The 14,947-nt window shown below is 27.8% G+C and overlaps 1 protein-coding gene across 1 annotated transcript in view; it reads left to right on the forward strand.

Annotated features, from left to right (window-relative positions):
* The first annotated feature begins 7,193 nt into the window (after positions 1-7,193).
* Positions 7,194-14,947, forward strand: part of LOC108565635 (transcription factor Sox-9-A-like) — a 15,574-nt gene continuing 7,820 nt past the window's right edge. The window contains exons 1-2 of the mRNA XM_017925194.1: positions 7,194-7,673; positions 11,758-11,904. Coding sequence (XP_017780683.1) covers positions 7,435-7,673; positions 11,758-11,904 — 386 coding nt within the window. The 5' untranslated portion in view covers positions 7,194-7,434. The remainder of the gene's footprint in view (positions 7,674-11,757; positions 11,905-14,947) is intronic.

Consider the following 14,947-nt stretch of genomic DNA (forward strand, 5'->3'; position numbering starts at 1 on the left):
GAATTGGCCTCGCACGTCGTGATTATGGAGAAGGAGGATGCGATTCGCAGGATCTTGTACAGGCACGATAGAATGGCTTTCTGCTGTATGAGGACTTACGCGGAAGACTTCAAAACGTACATGAAACAGAGTCAAGGCGACGAAATCTATCACATCGTCGAGGAGAGACTCGTACCTGGATTTCGATCCTACTACTTCCACAAATTATCACCGTACATCACGAGAATCAACGAGCTGTTGACCATCGTCGATGAAAGCGGGATTCGTAACAGAAATACCGAGAATGCCAGAGAATCTCAGTATTCGGAATCCTCGAAGTTGACGCTCGAAACAGTCGTTGATGCAGTTACCATCGTTTTAGTCCTCGACTTCTTCTGGTTCATTTTATTCCTCTGCGAAATATTCTTACATAAAAATAAACTATTCAATGCTTTATATTAAACTTAACTCACTTCAGAAAAGTAATACAAACTACAACATTTTTTTTTAGTAATTATTCCTTAAAGTTTCAGTTTTAATTGTTTCAAATTTCAAATATGTTCAATAGTTTTCAAGTCATTCAAAAAAGAAACTTTAAGAAATTGTTAATTTTATAAATATGTTATAATCACTCATTATCATTTATGTTTAAGATATGTTCGTTTTGCTATTAGATTTCTAGATAAGAATGTAAAATATTAATAATAATTTTTAATGAGTTTCTTTTTAAATATGTAGAAAATTATAACAATGTTTGATCAAATAGATTTGTTAATTGCAATAATCACTTTCTTGCACTAACTACTTTGAAGTTTTAGTTTTCAATTGTTTATTTTCAATTGAAAATTTTGTTGGCAGTTTCTTCTAAGAAACGAAAATACGAAAAAAACGTTCTAGAGCTCATAGCAGGCGACTCGATGAAAACAAAAAAATGCCAATAGGCTCGTTGCAAAGGTGAGATATTCAGCTTTCATATGGGTGGTAGATGATGTAATTATCTTAAGGGGTTGTCGAGATTTTCACGAAAAACTGTTAAAACTGAAAAAAATACGAAAAAAATGTTCTACAACTCATAGCAGGTGACTCGACAAAAACACAGAGATGCCAATAGGCACGTTGGAAAGGTGAGATATTCAGCTTTCATATGGGTGGTCGATGATGTAATTATCTTAAGGGGTTATTGAGATATTCATGAAAAACTGAAAAGACTGAGAAAAAACGAGAAAACCGTCGTTTCTCTGTTACGTATAAAACGTTAAGTATGTGTTTTGTTTCTTCAATTTCTACAGCTCATAGCAGGCGACTCGATGACAGCACTAAGATGTGTGTAGGCTTTTTGGAAAGACAAAATATTCAGCTTTCATATGAGTGGTCGATGATGTAATTATCTTAAGGGGTAGTTGAGAAATTCACGTAAAACTGTAAAAACTGAAAAAAAGTACGAAAAAAACGTTCTACAGCTTACAGCAGGCGAGTCGGTGACAGCAGTAAATTGTATGTAGGCTTGTTGGAAAGGTGAGATATTCAGCTTTCGTATGAGTGGTCGATGATGTAATTATCTTAAGGGGATGTCGAGATTTTCACGAAAAACTGTTAAAACTGAAAAAAATACGAAAAAAATGTTCGACAGCTCATAGCAGGCGACTCGACAAAAACACAAAGATGCCAATAGGCTCGTTGGAAAGGTGAGACATTCTACTTTCATACGAGTGGTCCATGATGTAATTATCTTATCGATAATTGTCGAGAAATTCGAAAGTATTAGCGAAACTGCGAAGACGTTATCAATTTATTATTTCACTAATAGCTTAAATCATTGATTATTATTGCAAGTAGTTTATTTTTGTTGTTATTTAATATATAGTTGAGATATGCATGATATTGATATATGAAAATATAGAGTTATAATAAATGTCTATAAAAATAAGAGTTTTTTTTTTTTAAATTGTAATGCAAATTTTGTTAATAATTGTGAATTCTACAAATATTTTAGTATACTAATTATATAAAGCATAGTTTTAGCTTCATGTGTCATTTTTTTTTATTAAGAATACTTTTGGTAATTTCTTAAAAATTGATGAAAAAGTGGAGACGTTTTAGATTATTATTATTATCTTTGCTAACTCTTCATTAATTTAATGATTATTTTGAATTAGTTTATAAAATATTGATTTGCATAGAAATATTGTTAATAATAAAGAAAAATTTGATAAAACTAAATAATTGTAAATGCTATAATTATTTTAGTGTACTAATTATACAAAGTATAGTTTTGGCTTTAATTAGTAATCAAAATTAGTTATTGTTTTTATTCGTATTTTAATTATTTGGAATTAGTGTATAGTTGTTGTTGGTCGATTTATGTTGGATGTTGATTTGCAGAAGGGGCACGGTTGATAAGGTTCTGAGATGAAGTCCACATTGAAGAAGTAAAAATAAAGTTTGATGATGGATGCGCAATGCAACGTTTCTTTGGTGAACGTGAGTTATGGTTACGTGCAAGATGAAGATCGAACTAACTCACCGTCCTTCCTACTCCTTCGCGTGAGCACGAAACTGCAGCAGGAGCAGCGGTAATAGTCGGGTTTATTAGTAGAGATAGAGAGTGAGTGCGCTTGGGATATGGCAAAGGCATGCACGCAATGATGATGACACGAAATGTTGTTGATGATGATGATGTGTGCGTGTGTGTTCTTCCTCGGGAGGAAGAATGAGGTGGAGAGGAGGGATCAGTGGAGCCGCCGCATCTGTCATCTATGAGCCGGAACGGACGCCGTGACGCATGTCGTCGTCGTCTTCGTCTTCATCATCATCATCTTCGTCCTCTTCTTCGACGCGTCGATCTTCCTTGCACAAACCGCGCGCACACACACAAACACACATTTTCCTCTCTAAAATAATATCCGAACCTCTACTATCATCTACCTGAATCTCGACGCACTAATGACCATTTAAATAGAACCACCTCGAAAAGCTAAATCTCGCTCCCGAATCTCTAACGTCGCATCTCCTCGTACCGTTGCCAAAATCGAAGCGTGCCAAAGAAACAAAAATTAAACAAAACAAAACAAAAATCATCGCACCTCATTATCGTCAACATAATCTTCATTATTTTTAACAATTCCAACAGGAAGTAATGGTTTGTTTGCTGGAACCAAAGGAAAGAATGTGTGATGTGAAATATGTGCGAAGTTTCGATAAATCACGGATATATCAGTGGAACTCCCACGCCGAAGGATTTCCTCTGTCAAAGGAGCCGCCTCCTCACTGCTTCTTCTCCACCGTATCCACAGGTGCACCGAAAAGGAACGCAACAATTTCGGCACGAGACTCAACATCTTTGTGTGGTGCATACAAACACATCCTCCTCCTACGAAGAAGCAAACAAATCGTTTCGCCACGCTTATCTCATATATTTAACGACATGATAAGATCCCATAAGACCACTCTCCCATTTTTTCTTTTTTTTTTCTTAGAATACCCAACGCAAATCTATGAAAAAAAACTGCAAAATTTAAATTTCAAAACTAATTGATTATTAATTAAAGTAATGTGAAAACAATAACGAAAAGTTATTCTATTGTTAAACAAATGCTTAAATTTGTTAAAATTTATCTGTAAATGTTAAAAAAAAAATGGAAATCTTTTATACAAATTTCCTAAAATTACTGAATTATTTATGTATACTATATCAACTAATTAATTGAAGTAATCCGAAAACAACAACTAAACGTTATTCTGTTGTTAAACAAATGCAAATTTAGAAAAATTATTGAAAAAAATTGTTGGTTTTTTAAATTTTCTAAAATTGCTGACTTATTTATGTATACTATATCAACTAATTCATTAATGGATTAAAGTAATCGGAAAACAATAACAGAACGTTATTCCATTGTTAAACAAATGCAAATGTTCAAAAAAAATTGATTTTTTTTCATGTTTTTATTGTATAGTATACTTATTTATGTATACTATATCAACTAATTCACTAATTAATTAAGGTATTCCGAAAACAACAACTAAACGTTATTCTATTGTTAAACAAATGCAAATTTAGAAAAATTATTTAAAAAAATTATTTTGTTTATCAAATTTTCTAAAATTACTAACTTATTTATGTATACTATATGAACTAATTCATTAGTTAATGAAAGTAATCCGAAAACAACAACTAATTGTTATTCTACTGTTAAACAAATGCAAATTTACAAAAATTATTAAAAAAAATTGTTGGTTTTTCAAATTTTCTAAAATTACTGACTTATTTATGTGTACTATATCAACTAATTCACTAATTAATTAAAGTAATCCGAAAATAAGAACAAAACGTTATTCCATTTTTAAACAAATGCAAATATTAAAAAAATATTGAATTTTATTGTTGTTTTTATTGTATAGTATACTTATTTACGTATACTATATCAACTAATTTAGTAATAAATTAAAGTAATCACCAAACAACAACTAAACGTTATTTTATTGTTAAACAAATGCAAATTTACAAAAATTATTTAAAAAAAATATTGTTTTTTCAAATTTTCTAAAATTACTGACATATTTCTGTACACTATATCAACTAATTCACTAATTAGTTAAAGTAATCCGAAAATAACAACAAAACGTTATTCTGTTGTTAAACAAATGTTCAAAAATTATTGAATTTTATTGTTGCTTTTATTGTGTAGTATACTTATTTATGTATACTATATCAACTAATTCACTAATTAATTAAGGTAATCCGAAATCAACAACTAAACGTAATTCTATTGTTAAACAAATGCAAATTTAGAAAAATTATTGAAAACGATTGTTGGTTTTTCAAATTTTCTAAAATTACTCACTTATTTATGTATACTATACCAACTAATTCATTAGGTAATGAAAGTAATCCGAAAACAACAACTAATTGTTATTCTACTCTTAAACAAATGCAAATTTACAAAAATTATTTTAAAAAAATGTTGTTTTTTCAAATTTTCGAAAATTACTGACTTATTTCTGTACACTATATCAACTAATTCATTAATTAATTAAAGTAATCCGTAAACAACAACTAAACGTTATTCTATTGTTGTTAAACAAATGCAAATTTACAAAAAATATTAAAAAAATTAATGAAAGTAATCAGAAAATAACAAACGTTATTCCATTTTAAAACAAATGTTCAAAAATTATTGAAATTTTTGTTTATTTTCTCTAATTTTAAAAAATTGCTGAATTATTTATGTATACTATATCAACTAATTCATTAATTAATTAAAGTAATCCGAAAACAACAACAAAACGTTATTCTATTGTCGTTAAACAAATGCAACTTTACATTTTTTTTTTAAATAAACAATTGAAAATCTTATTTAATTAAATCTGAAAATTACTTCTGTATTCTACATCAACTAATTAATTAAACTAATATGAAACTGACAAAACTTTATTGTTTCATAAATCACAAAAAAAATAATTCAAATTTATCTTCTAAGATAATTGAATAACGTTAACTAACATCGCCTACTTCGATTAATTAAAGTAATTGGAAACTTTTAGGTAAACAACATCACAAAAAAAATGTTCCTTATGTTTGTTATTAAATAAAATGTTTCAATTTTAACATTTTTTTTTCATAATACAAAAAATATAACGAGAAATTCTGTTGTTTATTCATTAATAAATTTTGCTAATAAACTAAACATTAAAACTGAAGAAATGTCGAATTTAAATCAAACTGAATGAGTATGAGTAAAAAAAATAATAATATGTATCAATTTAAGTTATGGAAAAATCGAGTTGAGACTTGCTTGAGTAAATATACTAAAATAAACATTACGTAAATACAGGCAAAATATTTGCTAGTTTATACAAACTATAAGAAGATTTCAATCATTATAAATATTATTTTTAATTTTTTGCTTTAACAATGAATTTCAATTCTTAATTTTACAAATTTCTTGCACATCTCTAAACATTATGTGTTGTATACATTTGATTATGCATTGAATAAAGTCAAATTTTTAAAATTATTTGTTTTAAAAAATTTCAATATTTTTAAAATTTTGTCGTATTTTTTCCTTCTCTTTTAAATATGTAATTAGAATAAGGTATAAATAATGAAATACTTGCATAATTAAGACAATTTGAGTATAATTAAAATTGATAAATTGAATTTTGTTAAGTTTTGAAAAATCTTTGAATATTAACGAATCTTTAGTTTTGTAAATTGTTATTTTGTAATGAATAATCAATTTATTAACACGTTTTCGTGAATATTTAAATTTTTAATTGAAATGAATTTTTTTTTGTAAATTTTCTTAAATTTCATATATTTTGGATTATTGAACAAGTTTTATACAATTAATTTCACAAATATTTTTGATTATGTTAAAAATTTCGTTGAATTAGTCAAAACTTTGTAATTTATGTGTAGAATGTTGAAAAGTCTTCCAAGAAATTAGTTTTTCTGAAAAGTTAAATATTTAAATAATAAAGTAATTAGAATAAGGTATAAATAATAAAATACTTGCATAATTAAGACAATTTGAGTATAATTTAAATTGATAAATTGAATTTTGTTAAGTTTTGAAAAATCTTTGAATATTAACGAATCTTTAGTTTTGTAAATTGTTATTTTGTAATGAATAATCAATTTATTAACACGTTTTTGTGAATATTTGAGTTTTTAATTGAAATTTTTTGTTTGTAAATTTTCTTAAATTTCATATATTTTGGATTATTGAACAAGTTTTATACAATTAATTTAACAAATATTTTTGATTATGTTAAAAATGTAGTTGAATTAGTCAAAACTTTGCAATTCATGTGTAGAATGTTGAAAAGTCTTCCAAGAAATTAGTTTTTCTGAAAAGTTGAAAAACAGTCCTTGCGTATGAGAAAAAAAAATGGTGACATGTTTTTGTCCGACTTTTCTGCGCTAATTTGTTGTTCGCGTAGAGAAGAAGAAAGAAGATGGAATGAGGGGGCAAAAGCAAAAAAAAATAAGTAAAATTAATAAAAGAGCAAACGTAGCCTATCGCCTATGGCCAATGGGACGAGACGGTGGGCGTTCTTGGCCGCGTTAAGTACCCAATGAGGAGTGTCGGAATGCGACTTAAGTAGCTTCTTGCATCCCCACCTCGATGCAATTCACATAATCTATGCGAGCGAGAGCGAAAGATGTATACTGGATTACGTGAGTGCGAGAGAGAGAGAGATGTCGATGGGGATTGTGATGGGATGCGGGCAGCAGGAGATTCGGGTCTGCACAACAACTCAAAGCGCTCTTTGATTCCTCCAGTGTCAGAAGGTGTCAGAGCGTCCACGTATTTTGACGACGTCGCGCTTAAGTCAAGATCAAAGAACGTACGATAATAAAAACAACGTTCGATTGGATCACGTGCGCTTTTGTTTGGAAGAACTCGATTGTTTCTGTTGTTGTTGTTGTTTTTGTTGTTTTAATTAGTAGTTATGAACACGTTGAACACTGTGCCTATAACGGCGACGGCGGCGGCGAGCGTCGCGGCGGCTGCGGTCGCTTCCATCCACAATTTGAGCCACAGCCAGGTTTCTGGTGGTGCAGCAGCAGCCGCAGCAGCATCTTCTGGAAGCGGTGATCTTGGGACGACGCTGGACAAGACGGAAATCAACGATGCCGTCACCAAAGTGCTGAAAGGATACGATTGGACGCTCGTACCGATCGCCACCAAGTGAGTAGAGTAGACTTTCCCACATTCTGCTTGTTTTCCCTTTTCTTTATTTATCATCGGATTGTTTGTGTGACGCAAACAGCAAATCGCTTTCGATCAAACAGTCGAACACATCCTCGTATCTACTCTAAATAGTTAATAACATCCTGAATCTGTGTGTTTTAAGCAAATCTATAGACATCCAGACACTCTTAAGTCCACATTGTACAAATATCTGAAACACGTATATTTCTAGTATTCACAACAAACTAAATTATTTATTAATTCATATTTCTTAATGAAATTAAACTAATTACAAAATACTATAGATTTAGATTAAAACATACTAATTAGTTAATAACATTCTGAATCTTTAAGTTACAGCTGCAAATTTCTATGACTAAATAAAACATTAAATTATATTTCTCAAAAAAATTCAACTAATTAAGGAAATTTTTCATAATTTTTCATAGTTGAATCTGTATGTTTGAAGCAATTTAAAGACATCCACAATAGCAAACTAAATCATGTATTAATTCATATTTATTAATGAAATTAAACTAATTACGAAATATAGCAAATTTCTATGTTTTACAACAAACTAAATAATACATTAAATCATATTTCTTAAAGAAATTCAACTAATTACAAAATACTATAGATTTAGATTAAAACATACTAATTAGTTAATAACATTCTGAATCCATAAGTTACAGCTGCAAATTTCTATGACTAAATAATACATGAAATCATATTTCTTAAAGAAATTCAACTAATTAAGGAAATTTTTCATAATTGTTCATAGTTGAATCTGCATGTTTGAAGCAATTTAAAGACATCCACACTCTCCTAAGAAGACATCTCAAAACACGCACTTTTCTAGTATTAATAGCAAACTAAATCATGTATTAATACATATTTCTTAATGAAATTAAACTAATTACAAAATATTAAATAAATACTATAGATTTAGATTAAAATATACTAATTAGTTAATAACATTCTGAATCTATAAGTTACAGCTGCCAATTTCTATGACTAAATAATACATGAAATCATATTTCTTAAAGAAATTCAACTAATTAAGGAAATTTTTCATAATTTTTCATAGTTAAATCTGAATGTTTGAAGCAATTTAAAGACATCCACACTCTCCTAAGAAGACATTTCAAAACACGCACTTTTCTAATATTTATAGCAAACTAAATCATGTATTAATTCATATTTCTTAATGAAATTAAAGTAATTACAAAATATTGTAAATTTCTATGTTTTACAACAAACTAAATAATACATTAATTCATATTTCTTAAAGAAATTCAACTAATTAAGGAAATGTTTCATAATTTTTCATAGTTGAATCTGTATGTTTGAAGCAATTTAAAGACATCCACACTCTCCTAAGAAAACATTTCAAAACACGCACTTTTTTAGTATTAACAGCAAACTAAATCACGTATTAATTCATATTTCTTAATGAAATTAAACTAATTACAAAATATTGTAAATTTCTATGTTTTACAACAAACTAAATAATACTTTAATTCATATTTCTTTAAGAAATTCAACTAATTAAGGGAATGTTTCATAATTTTTCGTAGAGAAATGTAAAATTAGATTTCAATGAAATATGTAAACATACTAAATAGTTAAATCTATATGTTTGAAACAATTTAAAGATATCCACACTCTCCTAAGAAGACACATCAAAACACGCACTTTTCTAGTATTAACAGCAAACTAAATCATGTATTAATTCATATTTCTTAATGAAATCAAACTAATTAGGAAATATTTAATGAATGTTTTTAAGGTTTTTAAGATTTTGATCAACAATTTATACATACTAAATAGTTAATAATATTTTGAATCTATAACTTATAAGAATTAGTTTCTAATTCAATCATATCTAAATTACTATGATTGATACAAACTAAATCATTAAATTTCGTTCAAATTCATCTTTGTATCTACACTAAATAGTTAATTACATCCTAAATCTATATATTAAACGAAGCAGTTTGTAAAGATAACCATTTTCACTATTAATTTCAACATCAAATCAGTTATACATAAGAAAATTTAAAATATCTTTAATAAATGTTCTTAGAAAAACAGAACATTTCAATATCAATCAAGCTTTCAAAGAATTGTACTTAATTAACAAACCGAAAAACTAAAAGGAACATTAAACAACACAAAATGTTTGAATATTTATAACAATTCAGCATGTGTTTTTGTAATATACAATTTTTGAATAAGATTTATGAATGAAATTTACAAATAATGAAAACGTTTGTACATATAAACATTCAATATTTAGTTAATGAACATACATTTCTTAAATTCTTATATAAACTGATAATATTCAAAATTACACAGATATAAAACATCTTTAGTAAGTACAAAATTTATTGTGAAAAAATGTAGAAAAGAATATTCATTTTTTTTAATAATTAATGATTTTATTAAATATTTTTTCATATTTTCAAGTTAATCAATCAATATTAATATCAAAATATTTAAACGACAAATCAAACTTTCGAATTGGTTTTTAGACATGCAAATATTAGATCTTCAGATCTGCACTTATTTGCTGAAAATGTTTGGAAAAGGTGCGAAAAATTGTCGTTCTGAAAGCACTTTCAGTCCGAGCGAATTTCTAAGGTCCGAAGCGAAGAGATGAGCGAGCATCAATTTCCATCCGCGCTAATTAACCTGCACCTGTTAATTAGTCGTCGAAAACGGGAGGAGAGAAAGAGCGCCTTTTCACTTAGTGCGCGCAACTATTTATGTAAGAAATTATGAATTATTTTAGCGAACCCATCACAAACTCAAAACCAAATAAACGCAGCTCATTTGTTAATATGCGGTATCAGAATAAAAGAGAGTGAACAGAAACAAAAAAATTGTTTTGGTTGCAGGTTTCTGTTTAAACGAGACAACTCTTACAATTTTTCCTTACTTAATACTAATTTTTTAGTATTGTAAACTCTTAATTTTATATTTTTTTAAAATTTGTTTGTTATAAGATTAAAAGATGAGAAAATTTCCTATAATAAACATGTAAAAATCCAAGAACGTAAAGAAAATTAACGAAGATGTATAATAAATCAAGACATTTTTCTACTATTATAAATCACTTTTTGGATACTTTCGAGGAACTGAAGCCAAAACGAAATGGCATCAAGTCACGCGGGACAGAAACAAATTCACAAACATAAAAAAAAATTGTGCTAAAAGTCTGTTTTCCGTTTATTGTTCCAAGTTCTGTTTTCGTTCCTTTCTTCTCTGGCATCCGAGTCCTTTATCTTATTTACGTTGTTACCATGACATCAATACGAGTGCCGACACTAAGTAATTTGCCAGTTACGTAACCATGGCAGCATGCCACGGCAATTACGAGTGCGGTAAGGCAAGTCAAGGGATCAGTAAAACCATGGCAACACATCACGAAACAAATAATTCTGAGGATTTATCGTTTTCGTTTTTCGATTATTTTCGGAGCGCCGAGATTAATTTTCTTCTTCCATCTTTTTTTCGTGCGCACGCAAATAAAAATAAAACATTTACTGTCTTCTTGGCAGTGGAAATTCGGAATGGAAATTTCTTCGACTTGATAAATTTCCGCTCATTACGCTTAATTAATTAACCTAAAAATAGGAGATTATTATTATTATGGAGGAGGAGGATGAGGTTCTGAAGGAATTGAAATAGACTTTTTGCTTCAACTAATTTGTATTAGTTTATTAATTAATTCTTGTTCGTCTGCTATCTGGAAATACCGAGAAACGTTGTGTTGTACATTGTAAGTGTTCATATAATTGATTTACGAGCGTTGCGCTTCAGTTAAACTGTGAAGGAATCGCACAGAAATACAACTCAATTCAATAAATCTGCAATTATGTTCAAAACATTTCAATTTTCAACATTGATCTTTCTTCTCTATATAGAAGCTTTTATCTCAAGAGTTAATTGAAGTATATAAATTGAAAATCTTAACATTTTGTAATTACTATATAGATTTTAACTGTAACTGTAGAGATTTTGTATGTAAATCACTATAGTATTGTTTGTTAGTAAAATTGTTTTTTTTTCTGTTTAGGGCATCGTCGGACAAGAGGAAATTGCACGTGAAGAGACCGATGAATGCTTTTATGGTTTGGGCGCAAGCTGCAAGACGGAAATTGGCCGAACAATATCCGCAATTGCACAACGCTGAACTATCAAAAACCCTTGGAAAACTGTGGAGGTAATTCAAAATTTTTTTTTTTTAATTAAATTAATAAAATACTTAAAGTTAATTAGAAAACAATTCGTTCACCATAGCAACTTATAACAACAAAATAAAATATTTTGAAATGTCATAACACAAATATTTTGTTTGTTTGTTATTATACAGATTTTGATAATTTTAAACGTTTTATAATATATAAATGATATATGTTTAATTAATTTACTTAATTAGAAGATTTGTAGTTTATTTTTTAATTAAATCAATGTTGCTATGGAATTTAAGGTGACATCTGTCAATCAATAAAAACACAAGAGGTTATGTACGTAGACAAATGTAACTATACCAAATCTATTTAAATGCAAAATTGGTTTCGTATATTGAAAAATTAATTAGTTAATTTTATTTGAAATTATCAATAAAAAAAAACAATTATTGAAATAAATTTTGTAACAGTAAAATTGGTTCAATTCAGTAACAAAATCTGTCATCATAATCATTCATACAGATGTTATTACATACGTTGCTATGGAGTTTAAGGTGACATCTGTTAATTAAGAAAAACAGAAGAGGTTATGTATGTATACAAATGTAACAATACTAAGTCGATTAAAATCATTGATTAATACAGCGAAATTGGTTTTGTATATTGAAAAATCAATTACTTAATTTAATTTTAAATTATCAATAAAAAAAAACGATAATTATTGAACTAAATTTTGTAACATTAAAATTGGTTCAATTCAATAACAAAATCTGTCATCATATTCATTCATAACAACAGATTTTATTATATACGTTGCTATGGAGTTTAAGGTGACATCTGTCAATTAAGAAAAACAGAAGAGGTTATGTACGTATACAGATGTAATAATATCAAATCGATTAAAATCATTAATTAATACTGAAAAATTGGTTTTGTATATTGAAAACACAATTATTTAATTTAATTTTAAATTATCAATAAAAAAAAAACGATAATTATTGAACTAAATTTTGTAACATTAAAATTGGTTCAATTCAATAACAAAATCTATCATCATATTCATTCATAACAACAGATTTTATTATATACGTTGCTATGAAGTTTACGATGACATCTGTCAATCAATAAGTTATATTTTAAAAACACGCGAGGTTATACAAACATAAACAATGTAACAGTACAAAAGCGATTAAAATTGCTGCTTTAAAATTAGTGCAGTAATTGGAAATTAATTTTAAATTATGAAAAAAAAATGATCAAATATCATTTGAAATGTATTTTTTTACTTATAATTTGTCGTAACAATTGATTCAATAAAAAAAAGATGGATGTTATAGTTTAAATGATTTTGTTATAAACGTTGCTATGGAAACTTATGTGACAAATGATTTGACCAATACAAATTGTTAAAAAATGACAAATGTCCAAAAAAAAAAGAGTTATTTATTAAGTAATTCAAGTATAAAAAATATTTACAACAAATTGTTTTTCTTTAATCTGTTTAATTAGTTTAACAAATGAGTATAAATTTATAATGAAAATGTCATTGGAATAGCAACAATAATCTATGTTTTTATACATACGTTGCTATGGAGATTTGTAATAATTAATACATTATTTAATAAAAAAAAAAACAGATGAAACAATTTTTAATACTGACAAAAAATGTGATATAAAAATTTACAAATAATTAAAATTTGTTATTGAATTAATAAATCGTTTACTTGCTTTTAATGCATGCGTTACTATGGAAATGACATATCAATAAGTATTTAATAAAGAAAACACACGAAGCAATGTAAACTATATATAAATCGATTGCTTGTTTTTATTGCATGCGTTACTATGGAAATGACGTATCAATAAGAATTTAAAAACACTGCACTTAATTGATTAAAATCGTTGGATTTCAAATAAAATCAAGCTTCAATTGATGCAAAGTTTTAAATTTTCAGACATAACCAAACTTTTAATATCTGAAGAATAACAAATAAGTATAAATTAATAAACAAACAAAAAAAAATGGAAACTTGCATTACTGAATGGAACAATTTGTTTAATGCGTTGCTATGGAGATGTTTATCAATTAATACATGATCTAATAAAACAGTTGAAGCAATGTTGCTACTATATATTAATAAAAATAGGAAAATGATTAAAATATTTCAAAAGTAATTTCATGTAAAATTATATAAAAAAAAAACAAGCAAATAAATCGATTACTTGATTTTATTACATGCGTTACTATGGAGACGACATATCAATAAGTATTTAAATAATTTGTTTGATTCGTTGCTATGGAGATTGGAATAGTTTGAAATGTTGCGTAAAAGAAAATTGGTTCAGTGTAACAAAAACCGTCTACGATTTCCTGCCGATAACTGCGAAATTCCTCGACGTAAATAAGAAATAAATAAATAAATAAGGCTGAATGAAAAGTTGTTATCTCGCTTTTTCTCAGAGATGAAGACGACGACGTACGAAGACGGATGCATCATGCATGCATGTACACCAATAATGTATAAAATATATAAGTTTAATGCAGCGGATATTGTAAATTGATAACGAAAGCTAAAAGTCACCGAGTCGATCATTGACCGTAGAAAAATGAAGACGGGGAGCGGCGGTTCAAGTTGATGGAGAGAGGAGCAAACTATCTATCTATGATGATATAGAAATGTATATATATAATACTACACATGCACACTGCATCATGACCTCTTCAACTCTCGCATCGAACGCACGCGCGCTCACACAAACAAAACCAAAAAAATATGAATTTATTTCGTTTCCTTTCCTTACATTTTTTTACTTCCTACGTAATAAAGTTCATCTCAATTTCAGTTCAAAGATCAACGTAAAACAAGATTTGGGTTACTAAATTTTGTTTTGGGAGAAAATCCATGACTAATACAGATTAGAGAAATTATAAACAATTTTTTTGTTTTTGTTGTGTTTTGCTTTAATGCACACTTAGATTCTCTCCATTATAATTAAATTTAAATTAGAATCTTAGTCCAATTACTGTTATCTCTTCAAAAGACGTAATTAATTATATTTGTATATATTCTATAG

Source organism: Nicrophorus vespilloides, unplaced genomic scaffold (assembly GCF_001412225.1).
Source record: "Nicrophorus vespilloides isolate i.1.1-1 unplaced genomic scaffold, Nicve_v1.0, whole genome shotgun sequence".
NCBI lineage: Eukaryota > Metazoa > Arthropoda > Insecta > Coleoptera > Silphidae > Nicrophorus > Nicrophorus vespilloides.